This window comes from Branchiostoma belcheri, unplaced genomic scaffold (assembly GCF_001625305.1).
Source record: "Branchiostoma belcheri isolate BF01 breed outbred unplaced genomic scaffold, Haploidv18h27 scaffold17, whole genome shotgun sequence".
Classification (NCBI taxonomy): domain Eukaryota; kingdom Metazoa; phylum Chordata; class Leptocardii; order Amphioxiformes; family Branchiostomatidae; genus Branchiostoma; species Branchiostoma belcheri.
In genome coordinates, this window is record NW_017803157.1 from 3,149,997 (window position 1) to 3,177,232 (window position 27,236).

Below are 27,236 nucleotides of genomic sequence, written 5' to 3' on the forward strand. Positions count from 1 at the left end.
TACAATAATGTTGTGTTCAAAACGCTGACAAAGACGCCGACGGACAACCAAGACCCAACCACCGCATATCTGCTTGGAGATTAGTTCGGAACCGGTACAATGCTACTCTCCAAGCAGAGGTTTGGGCTTATTGGCTCATTTTTGGCGTGTTTTAGGCTTTTTTTTATCAGGCTTTCTTTTATGTACTGGTGTCTATTTGCGTGTTGCTGGCACAAAAAACAAACCATTCTAAAGAAAAAGAAAGCCCGACAAAAAAAGCCTAAAACACGCTAAAAATAAGCGAAAGCCCAAACCTCTGCTTTGAGAGTAGTACAATGCCGGTTTGTGCGACAGAAACCCGACCTGTGCGTAACGCGAGCGGACACAGGAAGTGTACACAGGCCTTACCACTGGAGCGTCGCGCCGGGAGGCACCGGGAGGCACACTCACACTCACACCAGCGATATACAAGCTACCGTTCGTGATATCTACTGTATTTCTTTCCTTTCTTCGCTAAAACGAAGTTATACTCCAAGGTACAGACCCCTATACTGAGCCCCACACCCCCTGTAAAAGCTAGGCGTGTAAGGTTTACTGCCAGGCGTGTCCCCAGCTTAGGCAAACTTTACTCATAACACACACACACACTAGCGATATACAAGCTATCTTTTGTGCTATCTAGTACTGTATTTCTTTCTTATTCTTGTAGCTAAAACGAAGTGATACTGCAAGGTACAGACCCTCCACTGAGCCTCACGCCCCCTGTAAAAGCTAGGCGTGCACGGTTTACTACATACACCGCGTGTCCCGGCTTAGGCAAACATCGGCTGAGTGCGAAGAAAACACCAACTTGATCCTTCCTACCCTCCCTGGGAAAACCTAACACGTCTTCGCGCTACATACTGGCTCGTCTGTTACACGTACGCTTGTGTCGCGGATACATATACTGAGATAGCCATGTTTCTCCGCCAAATACGCTGTTGACCGACACTTTACCGCTTCAGAAAAGACTGAAAGGTAGCAGCAAGAGGAAACCTGGACGTTTTTTGCGGTTTTCTTGCCTTTTCTAAGAGCGGATGTCGCCTGTTGTTGTGATTCGGCTGGTCTCTAGTCTCCCGTGCAGGAATGTTGGGTGGACTCATGGCGTGGTGAGCTGTGCTAGCCGTGGACATGGTTGAACGCAAAGCTCTGCAGCTATCCTCGATCCTCGACGGAACAGGTGCAGCGGAAAACGTGACTGTCCACCAGCGACTTTGACATACAGGAAGACCATTCATAGGTTACTACTAGTATTTAGCTGTTATTGTCCTCTTTTCTGTGAACGTTCCCTACATAACATGTACGCACTCTGCATGTAGGATGTAGGCCACAGGAGCAAGAGAATTAACCGCTAATCCTTGGTTTAAAAAACTGTTCACGGGTCGCAGAAAACATGGCTCGGTCCGGCTTGTCGGCAGGATTTCTTGCGAGCGGCGAAACTTACCGAAAATATCGCCAGTCTCTAGACATGACGACCACGACAAGAGAACGCGAAGGCTCAGCACTAGAGGAAATACCCCTCCTTCCTTGGGGAGGGGCGACGAAAAAATTAGACCGATCTCTCTCAACAACAGGGGCAACACCGTCAAAGCTTCAAGTGACGATCTGTATCCTACTTGTAGAACTAGCGGAGAGGATCACGTTCTTCAGTGTCATTGCCAACATGGTGTTGTTCTGTACGGTTGAACTTGACTACACTAGTGCCACGGCTGTCAGCATTAGTCATGTGTTTATCGGCATGAGTCTGATCGTGCCTCTGCTGGGGATCTGGGTCGCAGACTCCTACCTGGGCAAGTGGAAGGTTATCGTCATAAGTGCAATAATTCACTTCTTAGGTAAGTTACCTGTATTTGTATGACTACCTGTATCTACATGTATATAGGAGGTAAAACAGCCATTCGGCGTAGCACACCAGCTTCCGTATCTGTATCTGTATAGCCGGTATAACCACCCTTAGGCGTAACACACCAGCTTCTGTATCTGTAACCACCCTTCGGCGTAACATACTAGCTTCTGTATGATGTGTATCTGTATAGCCGGTATAACCACCCTTCGTGTAACACACCAGCTTCTGTATCTGTATCGGTACTGCCGGTATAACCGCCCTTCGTGTAACACACCAGCTTCACAGGCACGCGGCGCGGCGGCAGCTGACTATACACCGGATCGACTTCAAACTCTAAATATTGTTTAAAGCTATCAGTCTGACAGTTTTCAAAGCCTAGCCAGTTTCTTGAGTAACAATTTTCTTGTGTATCTCATTACTGGATGACTATCCTTGTTCGACATGTCTTAGGTTAATATTCTTAAGTAGCTAAGAATAAAGAGTATACTATATTTAGGATTGCTCGGCCTTACTGGTGTTGGTGTAAGATTACACTTGTCCCTATAGACACACTTGTCACGGGACTGACTGTGTCAGTTTAACACCACACAGGAAGAAACGTAAGACAGTCAATATTGCTCAGAAATAATTTGTCAGCTGTAATAAGACATCAATATCGTCATATCACTATAATGTCTATAATACCTCTGACAATCAGTGTTTTAAAGATGTATCTTTGTTATAAATTTAGTTCGTGATTATGATTTACAAAGAGAATGAATGGATGAATGAATGAATGAATGAATGAATGAATGAATGGATGAATGAATGAATGAATGAATGAATGAATGAATGAATGAATGAATGAATGAATGATTACAGTCAAAGCTTCGAACTGACAGCGACAGGTCACACCGGCCAAACATTTGACAGGTGGCTCAATGAATTTCATAGATAAAGAAGGAATTTATTTACGTTTTTCATGACTTACCAGGTTCCGCCCTCCTTCCCGTGATGGCGTTCCCATTTGACGAGTTGTTGGAACACCACCGAAGCCCGCCCTACACCCTGACGGACCCTCAGAAGGAGGGGATCTTCCTCTTGGCACTCCTCCTAATCTCAGTTGGTATCGGCGGCATTAAAGCTAACGTTAGTGCCTTTGGAGCGTACCAACTCAGAGATCTGGGGGAGCAAGAGTTGCAGTCTTTTTTCAACTGGTGAGTGATAGACAGAAAATGTATGCACAATTTTGTTTAAATGTGTTCCTATGAAATGTAAATACGTAGTTTGGTTATAATTGTGTTTTTGTGGAGGAGTTCTTGTAAGCATTTTTGCGTTATCTTCGATAAATAAAATGTGAACAAAATGGTACAGAAAAAGGTTTCTTTTGCTCACTGTCTCGATGTAATAGCATTGAACAATAATGTTAAGGTAAAAAAGACTTATGTTTAATACACTGTGTACTAGTTCTGACCAGTGTATATGTATTATAGAAACTTTCAAAATCATGCCCGAAGGCTAATTGCTTTTACGATACTAGTATAATTATAATACAAGTATAATACTCATTACACAGTAACAGGAGACAGGTAACAACTGTCTGGGAAAAAACGTCTACTTCTACTACTACGCTAGCTATGTATTAGCCAGGATTGTGTAACCAGGCTGGTGTATACCTCAATAAAGTTGGGGAGAAAAGAATTCACCATACTTTCCGCACGTGCAGGTGGATCTGGTTGATGAACGTGGCGTCGGCCATGGCGTGTCTGGCGATCTGCTACATCCAGCAGGAGGTGGACTTCTACATCGGCTACCTGATCCCCACAGTCGCCATGTTACTGGCCCTGCTGGCCCTGTACCTGGGGAGGAAGTCTTTCGTCCACCTGCCGCCCAGTAAAGGTCAGTGGTACACAGTAAAAATAGCCTCTACCAGACTACCTGGCTTTGGTAGCAGACTGGAAAGAGTAGAAATTGGTCAAATAGAGAGATTACATGCCAGGGGAAGGCAGAAGCATACTGTTTTTGCTCTGTTTCGTCTTTTTCATCTTCTTCTTCTTCTCCAAACAAATAAGGTCAATGACCTGGACCAGACGCCTGCCACCATGGTAACTGTTGTTGGGTTACATCATGTTGCAAGTGCCATGCAGAACTGACTTCAAGAGAGGCTGCATGGTCATCATATATATGAATGTGTTTGAGTATAAACAAAGCAGTAGTTTGCTAAGCTGGGCCATGTGAATATAAACATAATGCATTTGCATTTGCAAATGTCACCTTTCTAGTTTTGTTCGATTTCTTATCTTTTATTTTTTTTTTTTTACAGTGAGCCCCCTCGCCACGACACTTCGAATCGTCTTCCAAGCGACCAAGAACACCGTTAGATGGCGAGGGCGCCTGGGCGGTCACGTGGACTCCTGGCTGGACAGAGCCAAGGAAAGCTGCGGGGGGTCTTACTCAGACACGCACGTGGAGATGGTCAAGAAACTGGAGAGAATCGTCCCCGTGTTCCTGGTACAAATTTTGAACAGAACAGTCTTCTATCAGGTAGGATATCCATCAACACAATTATAGGTAACTAGTATAATCTGACTGTAGTCTCTGCATCAGAACTCAGACGCTCTAAGCGTAAAACAAAGAATACATGGTGTAGAAGAAGATCCTTCTTCATGGTCTTAAGAGCCTACTAGTCTGTGCTAAACTAACTATGCTGGCTATAGGGAGAGTTACTTGCTAGGGACTTCAAACAATAACAACAACGAGGCATTACACAGGTCTATAAAACGAAAATGTTTCCCTTACCGTGGCTCGTTCGCAAATTCTTGACTCTACCCTTGCCGAATTCTACTATCCATAAAACCTCGAGAAGGCCCGGAGGCTAACTCAACTGTATTTTATTTAATAGTTTTAAAGGCATTGCTGCCCACGTAATGGGAACTCGATTTGAGAGGAAATTCGCCAAGGGAAAATACTAGTAGTGAATTTAAATCTTTCCGACGGTTTCCTAGAGACATTACACAGGTCTACAAAACGAAAATGTTGTCCTTACTGTGACTTACCGTCTTCTACTATCCATAACCCACAAGGAAGGAATGCTGTATCTTACTCCTTAAAGGCATTGCTGTGTACGTTTACTTCTCATGATGACAACCATGTAAAATGCGACGATCTAACACCTAACACTCCTCCACAGATGCCGACGACGTTCTTCCTACAGGCCATGCGGCTGAACCTGGACGTGGGCTCCACCGGCATAGTCCTGCCCATCGCCGCTCTTAACCTGTTCGCTATCATCCCCATCCTGCTGCTGGTCCCCCTCATGGACAGAGTGGTATATCCCATGCTGGAAATGTGCAATGTTCGGCCGAGTCCACTCAAGAGAATGGGTAGGTCCTTATCTTATAAAATTATGATTCCGCATGGAACAAATGTTGACAAAGCTACGTTGACAAAGTTAGATTTTTCTGCATAATTTGTACCAGATACCAAAATCAAAAGCTATATGAAAGCAAGAGGGATTAAAAAAAATATACCCTATGTCAAAAGCTGTACCATAGTCGAAACCTGCTATCTTCCAGGTTTCGACTATGGTATAGCTTTTCTGATCTGTAATCAACATCCCTGTCCTTGGTGCTGAATACTATTCACTAACACATACATATCCCTGTCCTTGGTGCTGAACGCTATCCACTGACACATACACATCCCTGTCCTTGGTGCTGAACACTGTTCACTAACACATACACATCCCTGTCCTTGGTGCTGAACACTATCCACTAACACATACACATCCCTGTCCTTGGTGCTGAACACTGTTCACTAACACATACATATCCCTGTCCTTGGTGCTGAACACTATCCACTAACACATACATATCCCTGTCCTTGGTGCTGAACACTATTCACTAACACATACATATCCCTGTCCTTGGTGCTGAACACTGTCCACTAACACAGACATACACCATTCCCACACACTGTGTCTGACAAATATAGGCTCCTTGCTGACGGGACATGTACTACAATTTCCCATTCTCCTGAAGGTACTGGCCACTTCCTCGGACTGATGGCCATCTTGGTCGCGGCTGGATGGAGTCACATTTCAAAGCCGGGGCCTGGCCGAGCAGTTCGATGTTGAAGATTTGTCAAGTTGCAGTAGGAATATCAAATTTTCTACATTGCTTAAGTGTATGAAATATAATACAATTTCACGTTCCCCTAAAAGGTACTGGCCACTTCCTCGGATTGCTGGCCATCTTGGTGGCGGCTGGAGCGGAGATCGCGCGTAAGAACGTGATCGAAGATGGCGGCGTGGTGAGGCAGTGGCTGGGCGGCCTTCCGTTCAACGCCTCCTCCGTCAACGCACTGTGGCTGGGTCCGCAGTACATGCTGGTGGGCACGGGCGAGGTGTTCGTCATGTCGTCAGGTAAGGACAGAAATTTGTATTAAAAATTATATAGTAAATATAGTCGGGTAATGCTTACTTGGTGAGACAGTGGCTGGGCGGTCTTCCCTTCAACGCCTCCTCCGTCAACGCGCTTTGGCTGGGTCCGCAGTACATGCTGGTGGGCACGGGAGAAGTGTTCGTCATGTCGTCAGGTAAGGACGGAAAATTGTATTATTTACCAATGGTAGTAAAATAGTCGGGTAATGCTTACTTTGTGAGACAGTGGCTGGGCGGTCTTCCCTTCAACGCCTCCTCAGTCAACGCTCTGTGGCTGGGCCGGCAGTACACGCTGGTGGGCACGGGAGAGGTGTTCGTCATGTCGTCAGGTAAGGACAGAAAATTGTATTATTTACCAATGGTAGTAAAATAGTCGGGTAATGCTTACTTTGTTAGACAGTGGCTGGGCGGTCTTCCCTTCAACGCCTCCTCCGTCAACGCTCTCTGGCTGGGTCCGCAGTACATGCTGGTGGGCACGGGAGAGGTGTTCGTCATGTCATCAGGTAAGGTGTTCCAGGTTTACATTCGCAGAAGGGAAACGTATTGTTTTTGCTCAGTTTCTTCTTCTTCCTCTTCTTCTCCAAACAAATCAATTCAATGACTGGACCAGACGTCTGTCACCATGGTAACTTGTGCTGTAGCAACACCCTGTGGTGTTGGGTTACATTAGGCCACACCAAGTAAATTTTATGGATGACGTCCGCGCGCGCATTGATTTTGGCCTGTTCCTAGAAAAAAAACAAGAAATTCCGCTTCCTGTAACTATGACCAAAGAGTCACGACAGTGCCGCAAATCGTCAGATTGACGTGAAACCCGTAACGCCGAAAGCCTGTGCCTGGTTAAAAAATGAAAAAAAAATGGCACTGAAAAAAATCCTGTCAATAGTTCCAAAACAGTGCCGTTTTTGGAACTATTAACAGACAGGATGGTCCTGTCAGCAGTGCAATATTTCTTATCTAGGCATCTTGTTTTTTAGGGCCCTTCTTGTTTTTTTTTTCGCCCTCTCGCATTAGATTTAGGGTCTCCAAAGGACGTCATCCATAAAATTTACTTGGTGTGGCCTTATGTAGCAAGACAGAGCCTGCTCACCATACATATGAATGTATCTGACTTTGAGTAAGAATAAACATAGCAGTAGTTTGTTGAGTTAAACCAGGTGAAGGTAAACATTATACACTTGCTCTGCAAATGTTACTTTTATAGTTCTAAAGGTATTTTAGAAATCTTACGTTTTCAAATCTGATTGATTGACTGATTGATTCATTAGTTTATTATTCAATCAACAAAATCATTGATTGATTCATTGATTGATTCATTGATTGATTCATTGATTGATTCATTGATTGATTCATTGATTGATTCATTGATTGATTCATTGATTGATTCATTGATTGATTCATTGATTGATTCATTGATTGATCGCTCGATTGATTGATTGATTGATTGATTGATTGATTGATTGATTGATTGATTGATTGATGTCCCCTCCCCAGGTATAGAGTTTGCCTACACGGAGGCGCCCGCCCCGCTGAGTACAGTGGTTATGGGGCTGGTGGGCATCACCATGGGGCTGGGTAGCCTCACAGGCGCAGTCCTCATCAACCTGGTGAACGCTGCTACGCCAGGTGAGCCTCAGGAGCCTGCCAGATCCAGGCTAACATGTTTAACAGACGTTGTATTATTACCTTCGACAAGAAGGTTATGGTTTCGGTTTTGCCATGGTGGGGCGGCTGTGGTCTGGGTCTATAACGTTATGTATGTCAACAGCATAACTCGAGAAGATGTAGATGAACATTAATTGGTAGGTGAGTAGCGGTTGTAAAAATGAAGGTCAAGTTCAAAAATGGTTCACCTAGCGTTTCCCTACGGTACTGCAGCCGACTGTTTATCCATGTGGATTTAAATATGCTGAATGATGTTCACCTTCCCTTAACTTCCAAATGGGGCAAATTTTGAATTTCCGGCAGTTACCATTATTAGATTATAGCAATGTTTTATTAATTATGCAAATTAGTAATTCATTTACATAATCGATGTCTGCTGATATCAAAAGTGTTTTATAGTCCTATTATCGAACGAATCATATTTATCAAATTTCCGCATTATTGGTACTATTAACTGTTATACCTGTTACTAATTGTTTATTTCTTGTCGTAAGAGCTAGCCCCTTATAATAGCCTCCGGCTAGTTGGGCAGTCCTGGCTGTATATATCTGTTTATACAGTCTAGTAAATCAAATCAAATCCATGCACTGTACGTTGACTATTACGTAGTACATTTTCCCTCCCAGGCACACAGTGGTACCCTGACGAACCGAACGAGGGCTATCTGGAGGCGTATCTGTTCCTGCTGGCCGCCCTGGGCCTGGTGAACTTTGTGGCGTTCTGCGGCGTGGCCTCGCGGTACAAGTACGTGGCACAGGAGGAGGAGGAGCGGGAACGAGACACGCTCAGGCTGGTGACGTATTTCGAAAAGCAGGGAACGAGAGCGGATGATGATGATGATTATGATGACGAGGATTTGGAGGACTGGGAACGACAACTTGATGCTCTAAATTACAGTTTGACTGCGTCACTCTAGAGTGATAGTAGCCTCTACCAGGCTTCAGGAGGCGTCTGGAAATAGAAGAAACTGGCCAAATAGAGAGATAACTAGTTGGTCGGCTAGTGAGTGTAGTTAGATAAACTCCCCTGGCATATTATCTCTCTATTTGACCAGTTTGTACCATTTCTAGTCGCCTCCCGAAGCCTGGTAGAGGCTAAGGTGATAGTACTCAATCGTATACAAGACGACGAAGTTCTAAGGCTGCTAATGCTGGTACTATACATACATGTATGGCCTGGACAAATTGTTACTGTCTGCTGAATCAATTATTCTTTTTTTTTTTCATCATCAGTTTATTCATATAAACTACGAGTACATGATATCCATGTGCGTTACATGTATATGTACAAACAACAATGTATAATGCTGCTATTATTATATATTGTACCTAGGTATCTCAACAAAAAAAGGACGACGCAGACTTGTACATGTATATGAAGTATCCCAGTGAACTTTTATTTGGTGTATCATATCTATGCTTGTCAACCACTAAATGCCCGTGTGTGATCTATTATGTTTGTAATATGGTAACTTGCTACAAGACAAAGGCAAGATTACAAGGTAAACATATCAGTCCAATAATGATGGCAGACGAACGTACATCTTTTGCGCTTTCCTCTTACCGACAACACCAACGACAGCTATAGACAGGGCTATGATAAACAGAATAACCCCAACAACAGTTATCGCAGTTTTATCCACCGAACCCTTAGAATCTTGGACACATTCTTCTGAGGCTGAAAACTGCCCAGACTCTACGTCGAAAGCTTGCACGTGAACGAGTCGTACTAGTATCGCCATGTCCTTGGTTATTGTCGTGTTCACGTCTGCGTTACATTTGTACGACTTACCCGCACTGGTTGTAAGTAGATCGAGACTAGTGTTAGATATGAGCCTAGGGTCGTTGATGCGTTTCGTTCCGGGGAAGATAGAGGGCGCTTCTTCAAACGAGAGGTGAAGGCCTGTCCAGTGAGAAGTTTTTGAGCCAGCTTTGTTCTTGCTCATCGCGAAGGAGATGGTCAGATTGAACGTTTCGTCGTAGAATAAAAGAGTCAGCGACGAGTGGGTGTTAGAACATGTACCAGAAACTTCAGCGTTGACTGGAACATTGACAACACCCGTGGCAATCTTTCCGTTCTGTCGGGTGTAGTTGATTCTGAGCTGAAGGCCAAAGTCTGCGAGAAGGCAGACTTTCCCCTCCGCATCGTGCACTGTGTAGTTGCCCTGCAGTGGCTCGGTGGGGCCGCTAGGGGGCGGTAGTGTCGGCATGTTTGTTGTAGGGTTGGTCGGGAGAACGGAGGACGCTGGCACAACGGTGTAACTTGCATTGGTGGTTGGAATGTCATTGTTACACTCGCTCGCTTCACCAAAACGCCCGTTCTTCACGTCGAAAGGCTGGATTTGTAACTCCAAGACTTCGAGCACAACACTAGCACCAACCTTGATCACTCCTGCCTCCTTGCAAAGATACGACTTCCCAACATCGGTTGTCACTAACGTTAAGTTCGTTAATTCTTCAATGTCGCCTGTATCTGGGTACATAGCATCTGGAAAGTGGTCGGGACTTCTCACGTATCCTACTGACAAAGACACCAGCTTAAACACCTTACCGTCGGACGAAAAAGAAGCGCTAAGATTAAAAGCTGTGTCAAAACTCAATGTTACGTGAACAGCTTCTTCTCCGCAAAAGCCGGACACGCTGCAGTTTGCTGGCAGAACGTAGATGGCGTTGCGGATCATGCCCTGTGACGTCAGGTCGTACTCCACGCGAAACATGGCGCCAAAGTTCGCTAACAAACAGGTCTGACCTTTGTCGTCTTGCAAAACAAAATGGCCGACCGGGATAACCGGTGATTCGGTAGTAACCGGGTAGGGTGGTTCTGTTGTTGTAGTTAGAAAGTCCTGCGGGCATTCCTCTGTTTCTGCAAACTTGCCTCCAACACGAACCTTAAACGGTTGAACATGAATGTAGTGTATTGTGACATTTGTCGGCAGCTCTTCAACGTACTGATCCAAGGGGAAAAGCTCGTCTTTCTTGCACAGGTAGGAACGTGGAGACAGAAAGGCGCTGGTGTTGAGATGGTTTGCAAGTCTGTACGTCGTCACTACCTGGTTGGCAAACTTAGCATCAGGAAACAGCCCGGGAAACAGAGTATGGACGCTGACCACTTCGTTTAGCCAGAAGTGTGTCATAAGGGGGATGTCCCGCTGAAACTTTAGTATCAACGCAAACGTCCCTTCAAATCCGTGCCCTAGAACATAGAAGAAAAAGAAGAGCTTTATTGCACAACAGATGTAACGGGTGTAACAAGTCGTTCGGTGCGATATAGCTAGCTGCCGCCGCGCCGCGTGCCTGCGAAGCTGGTGTGTTACGCCGAAGGGCTATACTGATACAGATACAGAAACGGGTACAACGTTTACGTATGGCAAAATGTACATACATAGTTGGTGATGTTAACAATATCTAACAGTTCTAAGAGGTGACAATTCTAACTGTTCTAGGAAGCTGATCTACTTTCATATATAACAATAAAGATACTAATATGTTTAAAGTTAAAACTTTTGGTCCAACACAAAAAATTAAACATGTAACTTCCAACATAGATGAACTTTCATGATAGTAAAAGATACTAATAATTAGTATACTAATCTAACTCTATTGATAGTAGTATCATCAGGAATGTATTACATTTTCTCGTTTTGTCAGCGAATTGTGTATAAATTGGGCTACCTGGAACGCGGTCGCCGAAGTTCAGTTCAATCTGGGATAGTTCGTCGAATTGGTCGTCAGTTGCGCAGAATCCGGTAGCCTGGCTGTAGGTAGGGACAGGGTAGGACACTGTGGCAACACTCCCGTCTGTCTTCTCGTACTGTATGGAATGAATGAATGAATGAATGAATGAATGAATGAATGAATGAATGAATGAATGAATGAATGAATGAATGAATGAATGAATGAATGAATGAATGAATGAATGAATGAATGAATGAATGAATGAATGAATGAATGAATGAATGAATGAATGAATGAATGAATGAATGAAGAGACAGAAGACAGAAGTGATGCAGAGTGAAACACCTGTGGAAGAGTGTATAGTGTTTACAAGAGATGCAGAGACAGAAGGAGACAGAAGACAGAAGTGATACAGAGTAAAGCACCTGTGAAAGAGTGGACAGTGCGTTTACAAGAGATAAAGAGACAGAAAGAGACAGAGAGTACAGAGTGAAACACCTGTGGAGGAGTGGACAGTATGTGTTTACATTTAGGACTTAGAGAAAGAGAGCGGTCGAGTGTTAAACACTCAGGAATAGTAAAGAACTGTAATGCCTAAGAAAGACGAAATAGAAATGGACAGATCGCCATAGAATAGACGATATCCATTATTTATATTTAATCATGTGTCTGTGTGAAAAAACAAACTATTTTTAAACTGTAATATCCCTGTATTTTAACGACCATGGCTCTCCCAACGTGGAGGAATAAAGAAAGGAAAGGAAATGAATGAATGAATGAATGAATGAATGAATGAATGAATGAATGAATGAATGAATGAATGAAACTTTATCAATCCAGCAGTCTTACAAATAGCCTGAATGTTGTTGGATTTACAAGCAGTTTTTTTTTAATTTGCATACAAAGTAGTAGAAACATTATCAATTATACACATTAAAATACACTTATAATAACTGCTTCATTTTCTAGAAACGCATGTACTAATCATTATTAGGGCATAATGCAAATACATTCTGTCTTACTGTGAATACATTTACATGCCATCAGTTCAATGGGCTAATCACTCGTCTAACTCGTATACCAAGTAAGGGATAGGAGAGTTTTGTATCTGTTCGTCCTACATATAGTGGAATGTCCAGTTACAGGGAATTACGTGTTGAACGTACCTGTACGTGACAGGTGGCCGACAGGTCGAGCAGGAAGCATGGCTTGTCGTTTTCCTTGAGTGAGAAGTGCCCTATGTGGGTCGACGAGTCAGCAGACACAGTTGAGTTAACCACACAGAGTACAGCAATAAAGATCATTATGGTAAACCACTGAACGGATACAGGGCAAAATAAAGAAGCCATGGTCGCTTTTGGACCAACCTTCGAAGACGTACTTTGACCCGATAGAGTGTACAGTACGAGTGACCCTTGCTTTAAATGTGTTTGCCATCTCCGCGGACTTTGTAATCCATATGATCGTCCCCTGATTATAGTCTCCACCAGGCCCCTTTGCAGGCTAAATAAATAATATAAATCGGCTTAAAAGAACATTGTAACTGGCCAGGGGAGTTGGTCGGCCATAGAGGATCCGATTTGCAAATTGGGCCCCCCATGGCCGACTAACTCTCCTGGCCAGCTACATACTTTTTAAGCAGATTTCTACTATTTCTACAGCCTGCAAAGACGTCCGTTGGAGACTATGCTTATTGCGTCACGAGGTTCTAGTGAAAGTATTTGAGGACACAGGGAGAGTTACTTGTGGCTTTCTGGACTAATAGCAAGCAGGACAATAGAACTTCGGCGTTAGACAGCAAAAAAGTACCCGACGATGTCTGTGGGTCGTTTGATAGTCCTTGTTATCTTCAAATGTTGTTACGGAGCGCCAGTTGACAACACGGGGTCAACAGCAATAGGACGCTTTGCGGTGAAAAAACACGGCCACGGTAGAACATGCCTTCTGTTGGACCTGTCAGCCACGTTTCATGTTCAGTACACCAAGACTGACAACAGTACCGCAACCGTGTCCTACGACTTGCCTACCACAAGTCGAGTAACCGGTGAGTGCCCTAGTATTGGACCTGACTCGTTCATTCACCTGAACTTCACCAATTGCGAATCTAGAGGTCGGGTCTTCCGTGGAAACTTTGGACTTGGCATGACTTTCGGACGGGATTCTCTCGTTATGAAGCATTTTCACCTGTGGGAGATCATGTCAAGCCATACCCTAACTCCTGAAATCTTCCCAGATGCAAAATACGCCTACGGGACGGCGTACCCTTACAGCATGGGCGTGCGGCTGAACACATCGTCTGGAGTCCTGCTTCCCCATTCATATCTGTGCAAGACTGACTTTAACCTTTTTCTGAATCAGAATCCTGGCGGCACAGTTGCGAACCTAACCGTTCACTACATCCAAGTACAGCCGTTCGAAGTCCGTTTTGGGAAGTTTTCGGAAGCTAGAGAGTGTTCGCGAGATCATCACAGTACGACCGAACCGCCACTCACCACGACAGTGACCATGTACCCTATCGAAAATGCTACCACGGTGACTAGTACTGTTACTACACCAGCTACTGTCGGTAACTACTCTTCTATTGGTCCAGCCTCTACAGTACTTCCTACTAACCACACCACCAGACCAGTCATTACTACTTCAATGATGCCGCCATATTCATCGCCTGTGTACCCTCCCGTAACACAAGGTCATTTCGTTGTTTACAATACGTCAGGCGAGAAATGTTTACTGGCAAATATGGGCATACGGTTTCATATCAACTACACCAAAGAGAGTGATATGCTTGGGACTGCCATTTTTGACGTGCCTCCAAACGCCCAGGTATCAGGAGTTTGCGGAAACTCGCATTCGACCTTGACCCTGACGTTCTACGACGCCATGTTTAATCTGACGCTCTCGTTCTCGCGAGAACGCGGCGACGACCACGTGACCACGTATCGCGGGACTGCCGCTCGCCTTTCCTTCGAGGAAGTTCCCGCCATTTTCTCAGACACGCTAACGCCGAACAAACCCCGAGAGATCTCAAACACGACTCTCAATCTCTTCCCAACAAACGCCCGACATTCTTACAAGTGTTCTAAAGTCATCAGTGTCGCTCTTACCAAAAACGTTTCCGTAGCGTTCTACCAAGTTCAGGTCCAGCCGTTTGACGTGCAATCCGGAAACTTTTCCCAGGCAGAGGAATGTGTAGGTGACTCCAAAGGCGGCAAGGATGAAATACTGATCGTAGTTGTCGGAGTTGTGCTGTTGGTGATAGCAGTGGGGATTGCAGTGGCTGGGGTTATTGGACGACGGACTCAGAAATCAAAGTACAGGCCTCTTGAAAATATTGCAGACTGATTTCCAAAAATAATTTCATCAGGTACTGGGTTGGTGAACATGGGATATTGGGATTTTCTTATACACAAGCAGGGCTTCTTCCTACCTCGTTAATTACGTTTTGATGTCTATCAGACACCTTCTCAGAGCTTCTGACTGGAGTACTGCTTCTTGCCGTTAAACGTAGCCGATGTAGGTGGCGCTTTTGTGGCGAGAGGGATACAAACTTCACCGGTCCAAATACTAAGTAAACTTCAACGATCAAAATTGTGCATATCTTATGAAATAAAAGTCATAATTCTTGAAAATGACTCTTGTCTCCAAATGTGCTCCCCTATTTTGCTAGCTACTGTCTGTGCACCTTAATCATGTGTTGTTTAACTTCCTGAATTTTGCCGTCGTTTTCCTGCCTCGCCAGGGCGCAACTTCGGCACAGGTGCAACCTGTCCGTTTTAATGTTCACAACCTCACCCCATGTAACGTTATGGCTTATGTTGATAGATAGCCCGACATGCATATTTTGCCCCGAAGTGGTGCGGGAACTCGACTTTTCAATTATGAACGCCGTGTTGCCGTGAAAAGCTGTTAACCCCTGGTCTTTAGCGGGACCCTTCGCGGGCCCAATGTACTGAAGAGGGCGCCAACACCGCAGGACGCGTGGAGACGTAGCAAGCAGCAGGCTGTAAATAATGAACCATTTGCTTTTACAAGATCAGGGCTAAAACGGAAAACAAGCCGGCCGATTTCGCTTCGATATTCCATGTATATTTCGCTTATTCCATGCATATATCGCTTATTCCATGCATATTTCACTTATTCCATGCATATTTCGCTTATTCCATACCTATTTCGCTTATTCCATGCCTATTTCGCTTATTCCATGAATATTTCGCTTATTCCATGCATATTTCGCTTATTCCATGCATATTTCGCTTATTCCATGCATATTTCGCTTATTCCATGCATATTTGGCTTATTTCATGCATATTTCGCGTATTCTATGCATATTTTGCTTATTCCATGCGTATTTCGCTCATTCCATGCATATTTGGCTTATTCCATGCATATTTCGCTTATTCCATGCATATTTCGCTTATCATATTTCGCTTATTCTATGCATATTTCGCTTATTCCATGCATATTTAGCTTATTTCATGCAATATTTCGCTTATTCCATGCATATTTCGCTTATTTCATGCAATATTTCTACTATTCCATGCATATTTCGCCTATGTCGTGAATGTTATTCCGTCAATGTATTCACTACTAGGCCGATAGAAACAGATTACTTTTAAGAGTTTCACACACACGAGCACACAAGCACACACACACACACACACACACATACACACTACATACAACACAAACACACACACACACACACACACACACACACACACATACATACAACACAAACACACACACACACACACGCACACGCACACGCACGCACCTACACACACATACACACATACACTCACTCACTCACTCACTCACTCACTCACTCACTCACACACACACACACACACACACACACACACACACACACACACACACACAAAACAATACCTCCCTACACATGTAACAGACATGTAACATACAATGAATGATCACTGTACATCCATCCTACATCCCAGACACATGATGTCGGCCTATTCATGCCTTATATTGTATCTGACTTTACGGAAATCGATACGAAAGTCATTACACCTCTGATGAACCTACTCACAACACCGGACTCGTGTATCAATCAACTCCAGGCAACTTACACCAACGGTTTAGATGAATGGTCGATAAGAAGTATTTGTAAAGAAAAGCTGTTGAAGGAAAGATGATGGTGACTGATTAGCCGAGGACGCAAGAGAAAAGTGAGAGGTACATTTGACATCCTTTATTGATCGACACTTAAATTTACGAAATCATCATATAAACGCTCGAGGCATCTACGCGATAGCAAATGAATTTTTTAACATGTATGTACATTCTAGATGTAGGAAAACAAAAGCAAAGTGTACCCACACCGACTTAACATGCTTTCATGGTCAGGTATTTTGATTATCGAGCATGATTGAGTATTTTCCTTGTGTTCTCGGGCCATAGTGCTTAAGTATCCTTGCGTAATAGTTTTAATATAAGCTTAGAATAGAAATTAATATTACTGAAAAGTAGATTAGATGTACGGAGTAGAAGACAATCAATATGAATCCATACGAACCACTTATTAACAAATGAATGTATAATGCACTAAGTCTGTGTAAAACATACAACTGTACAACTATAGTCCCATGTCGCATGCTAGTTTTTACGTTATATCACCATATTCTTCACTTTCCCTGTGGAATTTTGTTCCCAATTACGTGTAGTAGAGTTATGTATAGTACGTACTTTTAATAATTGGACCGCTTATCGTAATTATAAATTTCTTGTAATCTTCTTAAGAACCTGTTTATACATTATTTACATATTAACTGAGCTTGATAAAACTGATACTTGTACATTTGGGCAGTGATATAGTCAGAGTTAGAGCAGTAAAAGTTGCTTCTTTCAAAGCTGAAGATAGAGACACATGCACGCTACAAGTATCACATATTTTTCTCTCAAGACTGAATTAAAAGGATCTATGATCTGTTATTCATGTCGTATCATGTCATGGATAAACGTGTAATATATGCTACCTACCAGTTTATCGCATATACAACAGCAATGATACGACAGCCTGGAGCGACGCTTATTTTTAGTTACGATAATAATTATAAGAGTCTGTACACATGCAGATATGTACACATTGTCCTCACTTCAGATAAGAGTTTCAAGTATCTCATTTGTTGAAGTAAAACCATTGTTCAGTTCTTTATCTTCTTTCAATAGCCAGGACGACTTCCGCAATATGATTTCTTGTGATGAAGATGATTCAGTATTCTCAAGAGTCAAGAATCACGTATCCAAATGACGTGCTGCCTGAAAATGTCTGCATGCACCATTTAGGGTTTGGTCATGCTTACAACACAATTGTCAAAGTTACTCCTGTCTACCAAGGGCCGATCTGTATGTAATGTTGTTGCCATTGGTCAGGTAATATGTGTGTTGTCATTGGTCAGGTTATATGTGTTGCCATTGGTCAGATATTGTGTTGCCATTGGCCAGGTCATGTGTGTTGTCATTGGTCAGGTCATCTGTGTTGTCATTGGTCAGGTTATATGTGTTGCCATTGGTCAGGTGCAGGTCATGTGTGTTGCCATTGGTCAAGTTATGTGGGTTGCCATTCGTCATGTCATCTGTGTTGTCATTGGTCAGGTTATATGTGTTGACATTGGTCAGGTGCAGGTCATGTGTGTTGTCATTGGTCAGGTCAAGTGTGTTGCCATTGGTCAGGTCAGGTGTGCTGCCATTGGGCAGGTTATATTCGTGTTGCCATTGGTCACTGGTCATGAGAGTTGCCATAGGTCAGGTCATGTGTGTTGCCATTGGTCAGGTTAAATGTGTTGCCATTGGTCAGGTTATATGTGTTGCCATTGGTCAGGTTATATGTGTTGCCATTGGTCAGGTCATGTGTGTTGTCATTGGTCAGGTTATATGTGTTGCCATTGGTCAGGTTACATGTGTTGCCATTGGTCAGGTAATATGTGTTGCCATTGGTCAGTTTATAAGATAACTTTGTTATATGTGTTGCCATTGGTCAGGTCATAAGATAACTTTGTTACATGTGCTGCCATTGGTCAGGTCATGTGCGTTGCCACGACAACCAAGGCTACCGTGTAGGCCAGCGTTCCGAGGATGATGGCCATGATTGACAGGAGCTGGGCACGACGGGAAGTCTTGCTCGCCATGTGGTAGTCACCCAGTATTATTGAGCTGCTCGTCTGGCAAAAAATAAAACAGCATCAAAATTATTAGTAGAATCTTAGTTCAACTTTTGTTAATAAAACATTCTTAACAAAACCGTAATCTGTAATCTAGTTACGCCAACAAAGCAGTTACTCAAGGATGTGTGATGTGTCCACTTGCTTGAGTAACTGCTTTTTGGCGTATCTTAATACCCGGAGGTCTAACCTTTATCGGCGTGCAATCTAGTAACTATGGCAAAAACTATATCTAAGCAAACACAAACATATCACATCATTCTTACTCTCCAAGCAGAGGTTTTGGCTTTGGCTTATTTTTCTTACGTGTTGTTAGACATTTATATCGGACTTTCTTTTGTTTACTCGTATGTGTTTTATGCGTTTTTATACTTTCCTTTTTGTACCGGTATCTTTTACGCCGGCCAAATGGTATCTGCATGGTAAATGGATACTGCCTGGCCCATTTGATACTGTCACAGCCACCAAAAGATTTGCTTGGAGATTATGTCATTCTCTGAAAATGATATAGAAGCATGCTCAAGCTATCAAACGCTTTAAGATTATTTTGCCAGGGACTATTAAAAGCACGAACTTTGTGCTTCTTTTGATAAAGTGTTTAGTATGGATGCAATGTATCTCCACAAAACACCCTGACAACGTTGCCAGTAAACTCAGAACTACAGTGTGATAAGAAAAAGCGCTGTTCATCAGTATTCTGCACGGTACGTGCTTTGACAGGATGATCTGTTGATGAATTCAACAGCCTGTTATAAATAGACGAGGTGTTTTAGTTAATGACCTTTACCGGCACCTAATTGACGACAGGGCTTCATTGACTCGTTTCTGCTTCCTCATCAAAAGACATCCTATCTCGCTAATCGCCTTTCTCGCGTTAATGTTACGTGTTTCTGCCTGTGTGGGCGGGCTGGGTGCCAATGGGAGAAGTCGTGTATGATCGAGAAAATGGGAAACAACCGTAAACCTTCATGTTCGATGTTTTTTCGAGTCTATAAAACGAAGCGTCCAGCCGTCAATCGTAGCTAACAACAATGTTCTCACTATATATATAGTACAGAGGATTCGTTCCAAAGCTAACCAACATCTCGCATACGCAGTCGTCCCTTAGAAGATACTACAGTAGAGGATCCATCCATTGAGAAGTATGCAGTATATAGTAGAGGGGATTCATTCCTCAAGCTAACCGTATCTTGCACACGCAGAGGAAATGGGAAACAACCGTAAACATTTATGTTCGATGTTCTTTCGAGTCTATAAAACGAAGCGTCCCGCCGTCAATCGTCGGTAACAACAATCCCTCTCACTAGTTATTGTAAAACGTAAACGACTCCGTGCTAGGCGGGAAACTTCGGTGATTTCAATGCTCTAGGAAGTATTTAGACTTTTAGTGACTTAATTGGCACTACTCACGTAGTTTTTTTGGAGGTTATTTCAAACGCTTCAAGTATGAAAGGGTGGCAAAAAATGTCCTAGGAAATGGCAATAAATGTCGATATCAGACGGACTTCCTCATCCAGAATATTTTGTTTTGCCACCCTGAAACTGCATAGCATGCCTTTGGTACGTCGGTGCAGGTAATAAGATACGCTAAAAACAGTTAATCAAGCAATGGGATATGATGTTGGAAACGGTCAGACGTTTCAGGTAGCATCCGCTACCTTTCATCAGTGCCACTAGAGAGCTTGTGTAGAAATTCAGATTTATGAGCATGCCTTTGATACTCACTTCGAGAGAAAAGTAGAGCGCCGCTATTCCGAGAGGTGCGAAACAACAAATGGTGGAGAAGACGGACATGCCCATGTAGTCCGGGGGAAGGCCCTGGTGGAAGACTGTGCTAGGGTCTCGGGGTAACGTGCCGCCTCTCTCCACCTGTGGGGACACAGACGATACACACAGCGTTTACAGTAGTTGATAAACGTAACTATGTTCAGCGTTAGTCAGTATTTACTGGACTGAGATGTCCTCTCCACATCCTGAGAGAAACACTAGTAACAGTTTACCATCGGGGTAACGTGCCGCCTCTCTCAACCTGTATGGACACACACGATACACACAGCGTTTATACAGTAGTTAATAGATAGCTGAGGAAGACTGAGTGATGCAGTCGAAAATTTCGGTAGGTGAAATTTATGAGTTGGAGAACAGTTTAAATTTTTAATAATGTAATTTACCAACTCAGATGAACTTTCATGCTGAAATAGATAACTCTGTTCAGCGTTAGTCAGTATCTACCGGGCTGAGATGTCCTCTCCACATCCTGAGAGAAACGCTAGTAACGCTAGTTTTACTATCGCCACGATAACGGTGAACACTAGCCTGGGTGACGTGGACATATACAGTCACAGACAGCAGTCAACAATGGGGAACCTTAAGCCCCTGTCACACATTCAGAACCTTCCCCCGACTAGCAACCAAAAAAACAACTAAGGTTGGCTGAAGTTCGGGAGCAGTCTGTCCAGATTTAAAACAGGCATACATTTCGACTAGAATAGAATTTGAGTTAAATTTGAGTCAAATTTCACTGCCAACCACGCTCGACCATGCCATAAAATGATGCCATACATATTCAAGCTAACCACCATCTTTGATCGCCAATCGTGAATTTTTAAAAACACAGTTGTTTTCAACATACAGCCTAACCCTTGTCCTGCTGGCATTCCTGGCACAATATTTTTCAATATTTTCATGTCTTAATTAGATAAAAAAAAACAATTTTTTTTTGCCCTGCAGTGGCATAGTTACTTCCGTATTCGTTGCGTTTCGCAGCGGTGTAATCCGTTGCACGAGAAGTAGCCCCAAATCGTACCTATGCAGGGTGTTATATAGATGGTACTGAATGTGCCGCGCAACATATGTTGCGCACAGCAGGACAAGGGCTAAGATACAATGCCGTATTTGATGTCTGTACTGACATTCCAAATCCAAGGTGTATTTTAGTCTTGATACATGTATGGCCTGTGCCTGTAACCAAACTAATCAGGTCAACCGTACGTGGTTTGGTTGCAGATATATGTGTTATACAAGTTACAAAGGCCTAATCCATAAAGGTAAAGTACAGTACAGTACTTCAGCAAATTAGTTTATTCCAGCACCGCTATCTTGTACACAGTAGCTGTAGTGCCCTGCCAAGTGTCATCTATTGTAGTGGTGTTTGAATTAAGCCTCAGAATTACTGTATTGCATGCAGGACACGAATTGACATTTGAGGTGGATACGGAGCTTAGCTCTAGCTGCGAGCTGTGCAATCAAACTTTCACAGACACATTTTACCTGTGCGCGCCGCGTTAGCTTCACCTTAAGGCCACAGCAAGTAATTTTATGGATGACATCAGCGCATGCATTAATTTTCGCCTGATTTTGGGGAAAAAAAAACAAGAAATTTGTCGCCCTCTGACAGTGGACAACATGCCGAAAGTGGAGAAAGATATTTGTTGGCTGTGTATATGTGATCTTCCGACTGAATCAAAACCATTTGTACAATGATTGAAATTATTTTTCATAGTTTTTCCGTGAGAAATGGATTTTGTAATAGTTGGCAGTAAACTTAGCACAATATAGGTATCATTTCTTGTTTAACAAGGTTTATGATGTCAAAATTTGAAAATGTAGGAACCTTGTTTTTTGACCCACCTTGTTTGTTTTTTCTTCCTATCGCATTAGATTTGGAGTCTGCAGAGGGTGTCATCCATTACATTTACTTGCTGTGTCCTTATATACTCGAGTGTGCCAATCTCTAAATGTCTGAGGCGGTGTTATTTCGAAACGGGAAAGGTAAAGGTTAGTGTCGGCAGCAAACCCACACTTGACGGGTGGATTATTGGACTTGGGATGATGTTTTTCATCTCGCTTCTTCTAGCGGGTATAGAAGATAAAAGTCATTCATCCGGGCCTCAAACACTCTTTCTGCATACATATCCTGCACCAGACAAATTCTACCTGCACTAAGAATATTTAAGATCATACTGGAAACTTTATTCTATTATTTCCTTTATACTTCATGAGTATTTATCGTCAAAACAGCAAATTAAAATCCATTTGCCAGGCAGTTACCTAGCGAAAAAAAGACCGGTACAAAAAAGAAAGTGTGATAAAAATGGCTGACAACAGGTCAAAAACAAGCCGAAACCTAAACCTCTGCTTGTATTCACTGTACCTGGGGTCATCGTTTGTATTATTTGCTAAGTTTGTGACAGGGAAGCAATAACAAGATTTTGAACTGAGCCTTTTACACACTAAACAGGCGATCTGAGGACACTAATGATACAACATAAAGCTGTAATTGCTGATACAAATGCCAAGAATACGTCAAAAATAAGCCGATACCTAAGTCTCTGCTAGGAGAGTAAACAAATCGTATTCACTCTGGGGGTATCGTTTTCCAAATTTGCACCAACAAGATGCATTGAGCCTTTACACACTAAAGAGGCGATGTGAGAGGACACTAATATATAAGATTTTAAGAGTCTCGATGTTGGAGACAGATTTGAATATATCTTTACATGTAATGGTCCCCACAACGCAAAAAAAGTATATATATATAAAGGAATGCTTTGCTATTAGAAAAAATACCGAAACTTGTGATTAGCCCACTCGACTGTAACACTTTATCAAAGACTATATCCCTTATTATTTGAATGATTATGATATAGATATGTTAGGTTTTATTCGACATTAGGTCTTATTCAACACACTTATTTTATTGTTGTTACTCTCTTTATGTAGTTTGCCATACATTGTACCATGTGCAATTGTCGTGCAATAAAGTTCTTCTTATTACTGTATTTGCGTGGTGTGTCGTGATAGATGTATGCAATTTTAGCGGGCTTTCAAGGATGTATCTGATCAGAGGCGCGAGATCAAACGCTAATCCCCTCTCGGCCAGCAACAAATCCATCAACCCGGCAATTCTCACATCAAGATACGCGGCGCTCTTTAGGCCACACCAAGTAAATTTTATGGATGACGTCCTTTGGAGACCCTAAATCTAATGCGAGTGGGCGAAAAAAAAACAAGAAGGGCCCTAAAAACAAGATGCCTAAATTAGAAATATACTAAGAGACGACAAATGTTAGGACACAAATTGAATGAGGTGACACAGTGTAACAAGCAAGAAGTCTTTTATTCATCATCAAAACAGTAATAAATCAGGTGGAACAGCAGTTGTCGCCCTGTCCTGTTTTCGCGTTACGGGTTTCTCGTCAATCTGACGATTTGGGGCACTGTCGTGACTCTTTGGTCATAGTTACAGGAAGCGGAATTTCTTGTTTTTTTTCAAGGAACATGCCAAAATCAATGCGCGCGTGGACGTCATCCATAAAATTTACTTGGTGTGGCCTTACAGGCAAAATGCACCTCTCGTGGCGAGATCACTCTTTCCAGACGCCACAAGTTATTCATAGGATTTCTAGCGTACTTGATCATGTGTCAATGCCTGTGTCAAGTATATGTACGCTGTGGGGAATTAGAGGAGCGGGCGCGCGTCAGAAAAATTCGTTCGGCATGGAAAATCTGAACTTGGTGCTCTGCTCGAAAAGTCGAATTTACTACTCTCCAAGCAGAGGTTGTGGGGGAATAATCGTTACCTTTTTATTTCTGGCCGTTTTTTTGTCCTGATCCCCACCACCCGTCGGTGGCCGCGGAGCTTCTCTGGCTAATGGATACTGCCTGGCCAATTTGATACTGTCTTTTTGCCACCGAGAGGGATCTGCTTTGGAGATTAGAATTTACCAATGGTAGTCAATGCCAGTGAAGTGGGGTAATTCTTACTTTGGTACATAGTACCAAACTTAACCATCCTGGTAGTTCAAGTCCGGTAGTTTCATTTACTACGGTACTAATGTTAGTTCCAGTACGGTCTACAGAGTAAATATCACCAGACTTTACTGGCAATTACTACCATTGGTGAATTCGACATTTCGTGCAGTGGTGACAACAAGTTCCACTCTACGATTTCAAATAGTTCTTGGAAAATACGATTTTTTTTATCACCTGAAATCTTGAAGGCATGGCTGTTTCATGTTCTGGGCTGGTATTACATACTTAGTAGTATGTCCACCAGTTTATATTAAGTAATTTTGGACATCATGCACAGTCTGGACATTCTACGTCTGTCTTCCAGCGACATTTACCGTAGGTTTGTTATCATTCCCGTAACACTTGCACCCCTTTCATAGAAATTCGGAACATATCCGAGTAGCGCAGTGAATTATGAGACAGCGATGTAGGATTGTACGTCGCACCTTTTTCCTTTGGAAATGAAGCCATACTGAGTAAATGTCAGCTTTTATTTTGTGATAAGATGCCAGGAAAGGGTAAAAGTCAGTATTCGCCCCAGGCGGGACTACCGAAGATACGCTACATTCATCAACCACCGTTTTCTTCGTTCCAAACCCTGCAGGCTAATATATGATGAATGTCTGCTTCTTTTCACGTATCCAACAGAATTAGCCCCCAGTCTTACAACTTATAACTTACATACTTCTGCATCTGGGAGATAAATTATGTGCATGGGCGGACGGGAAGGACGAAACAGTACTAATGTGTTTCTATACGCCTCAGAGCAAATTGAAAAGGGCCCAAGAAATGAATAAATGGGCCAGAATGACAACGAACATTTCGGATTCAATGGTACACGCTATTAAACAGAAATATTCTTGGTACAATCGGAAAAATAAGATGATAGTAGGTTGTCTCTTTCACAATAATATCCTACTCGCCCTGGCCTTGTATACGTATATGCAGCACTCGGATGAACTTTCATGCTGACCAACTCAGATGAACTTTCATGCTGACCACGGAACTATATATTCACGGTGGCGACAGGTGCAGGAAAAAGAAAAGTTGGTAACTGTAATGATAAGATCACGGTACAGAAGTGACAGTGAAAACAGTCAACATAACAGTGCAGTGAAAAAATCAGGAATTACAGTATATGACGTCCTCACTAACCGTGACGATACTGCTGATGTCATATACCTGGTCGTAAACCTTGTCGAAGCCGTTGTTGACGTACTCCCGCTGGGGGGCGCCTCCAGAGCCCTGCCACTCCTCGTACACTCGCTCGAAGTCTGGGGGAGGGGGGGCAGAAACAGATGGTGTGTATAGCAAAGGACAGTACTAGTAATAGGGCGGCTTGGTTGCCTTGGCATCTTATAACATGGAATTATGCCAGAAAAAAGTATCAAAAGTCATCTGAGTTTTAGACATGAATGGCAGGGTACTTAAGCCTCTAAAGTGGCTATCGTGAATATCAGAAACAAAAGGAAACCTGTATCTATTTGGCGAACCGGACAACGGTAATCTCCAAGCAGATCATACGGTGGCAGACAGTATCCATTGGCCAGAGGAGTGTCCATTAGCTTCGGTGGGAAAATGGATACTGTCTGGCAAATGGATACAGACTGGCCAATTTGACACTGTCTTACCCTCACCGAAAGATCTGCTCGGAGATTAGACAACGGGGAGTTTGGGAGGCCACATTTGGCTATGTGTATAAACAGGGGCTTCAGGCACATCTGTATCTTACCTGGAGGTATTGTGAAGTCTGTCGGCTCTTCCTTCCCGCAGGTTTCCTCTATGGCGTCGCAGGACGCCGACTGTCCGAGGTTCACCTGTGCACCTTTACACGAAGACGTTTGGCTGTGATATGTCTGCTGGCAGTCAAGAGAGTATCCCGAATCGTCCCGATCTAGATCCGTCAACAGGGGAGTCGTACTAGACGACTTCGGCAGCAAACACGACTTGTCCTGCGCGGTCGTCGCGATGTCGCAGTCGGAGTTCGCCGACCGAGGCGCGACCTCTCCCAATAGCGGCGCGACTCTCGACGCGCTCTCTCCGCCAATCAGAGGCGTGGAACTGGACGACCTTGAGAGGCATTCTCCCAGTGATTGACAGGTGGATGACCTTGAGAAGTCCCCGAGAAGAGGAGCAGTGCTGGAGGATGGAGAGATGCCAGGGTACAGCGGAGTGGCGCAGGACGACAGAGAGATGTCGGACTCGGAGGGGAACCCGCTGTCCCGCTCGTTCTGTTCCTTCAGAGGTGTCAGGCTGCCGATGTTGGTCAACGGCACGTCCTCTGTCTCCGGGGTGCTGGAACGATCAGAAGAATAACAGTATTGAAACATCCAACAAGAAATCGGAAATTTTCACATACTGCAACACTACGGGCGGGTAGAAACACGAAAATTCCTGGCGGACATACAGCCACTAGGCTAAAAGGTTCGTGACCCATTGGACTAGTCAGTTGGTAGCACTTGAAACTACATACCTAATGTTTCTTTTTTACGTCTATATAATATGTATTTTCCCTTTGGCTAGAGTCACGACCAACGTTAACGTTTTGATTTTTCTAGGACCTTACTTCCTGTGTCTGACGTTTTGTGGTTTGTGGTTAGGGAATTCCCTCACCCAGAGCCTTCCTCGCTACATTTATG

General features: G+C 43.4%; 4 protein-coding genes across 4 annotated transcripts; 2 read left to right on the forward strand and 2 right to left on the reverse strand.

The window, feature by feature from the left end:
- The first annotated feature begins 1,290 nt into the window (after nucleotides 1–1,290).
- LOC109466652 (solute carrier family 15 member 5-like) lies at nucleotides 1,291–8,865 on the forward strand. Its single transcript, XM_019764384.1, has 9 exons — nucleotides 1,291–1,853; nucleotides 2,838–3,060; nucleotides 3,570–3,787; nucleotides 3,949–3,961; nucleotides 4,159–4,387; nucleotides 5,034–5,226; nucleotides 6,114–6,266; nucleotides 7,779–7,910; nucleotides 8,576–8,865. The coding sequence occupies exons 1-9, from the start codon at nucleotides 1,412–1,414 to the stop codon at nucleotides 8,863–8,865; spliced, it is 1,893 nt and encodes a 630-aa protein (XP_019619943.1). The 5' UTR covers nucleotides 1,291–1,411.
- A 594-nt stretch (nucleotides 8,866–9,459) lies between these two features.
- On the reverse strand, nucleotides 9,460–11,135 carry LOC109466616 (lysosome-associated membrane glycoprotein 1-like). Its single transcript, XM_019764347.1, has one exon. It carries the CDS (start codon nucleotides 11,080–11,082, stop codon nucleotides 9,460–9,462), a length of 1,623 nt encoding a protein of 540 aa, XP_019619906.1. The 5' UTR covers nucleotides 11,083–11,135.
- Nucleotides 11,136–14,362: 3,227 nt separating this feature from the next.
- On the forward strand, nucleotides 14,363–14,965 carry LOC109466617 (lysosome-associated membrane glycoprotein 1-like). The gene has a single exon (XM_019764348.1). It carries the CDS (start codon nucleotides 14,363–14,365, stop codon nucleotides 14,963–14,965), a length of 603 nt encoding a protein of 200 aa, XP_019619907.1.
- Nucleotides 14,966–18,383: 3,418 nt separating this feature from the next.
- Nucleotides 18,384–26,927, reverse strand: LOC109466618. Its single transcript, XM_019764349.1, has 4 exons — nucleotides 26,330–26,927; nucleotides 25,753–25,871; nucleotides 20,530–20,673; nucleotides 18,384–18,804 (listed from the first exon to the last, which is right to left on the reverse strand). Exons 1-4 carry the CDS (start codon nucleotides 26,925–26,927, stop codon nucleotides 18,661–18,663), a joined length of 1,005 nt encoding a protein of 334 aa, XP_019619908.1. The 3' UTR covers nucleotides 18,384–18,660.
- Between the last annotated feature and the right edge of the window lie 309 nt (nucleotides 26,928–27,236).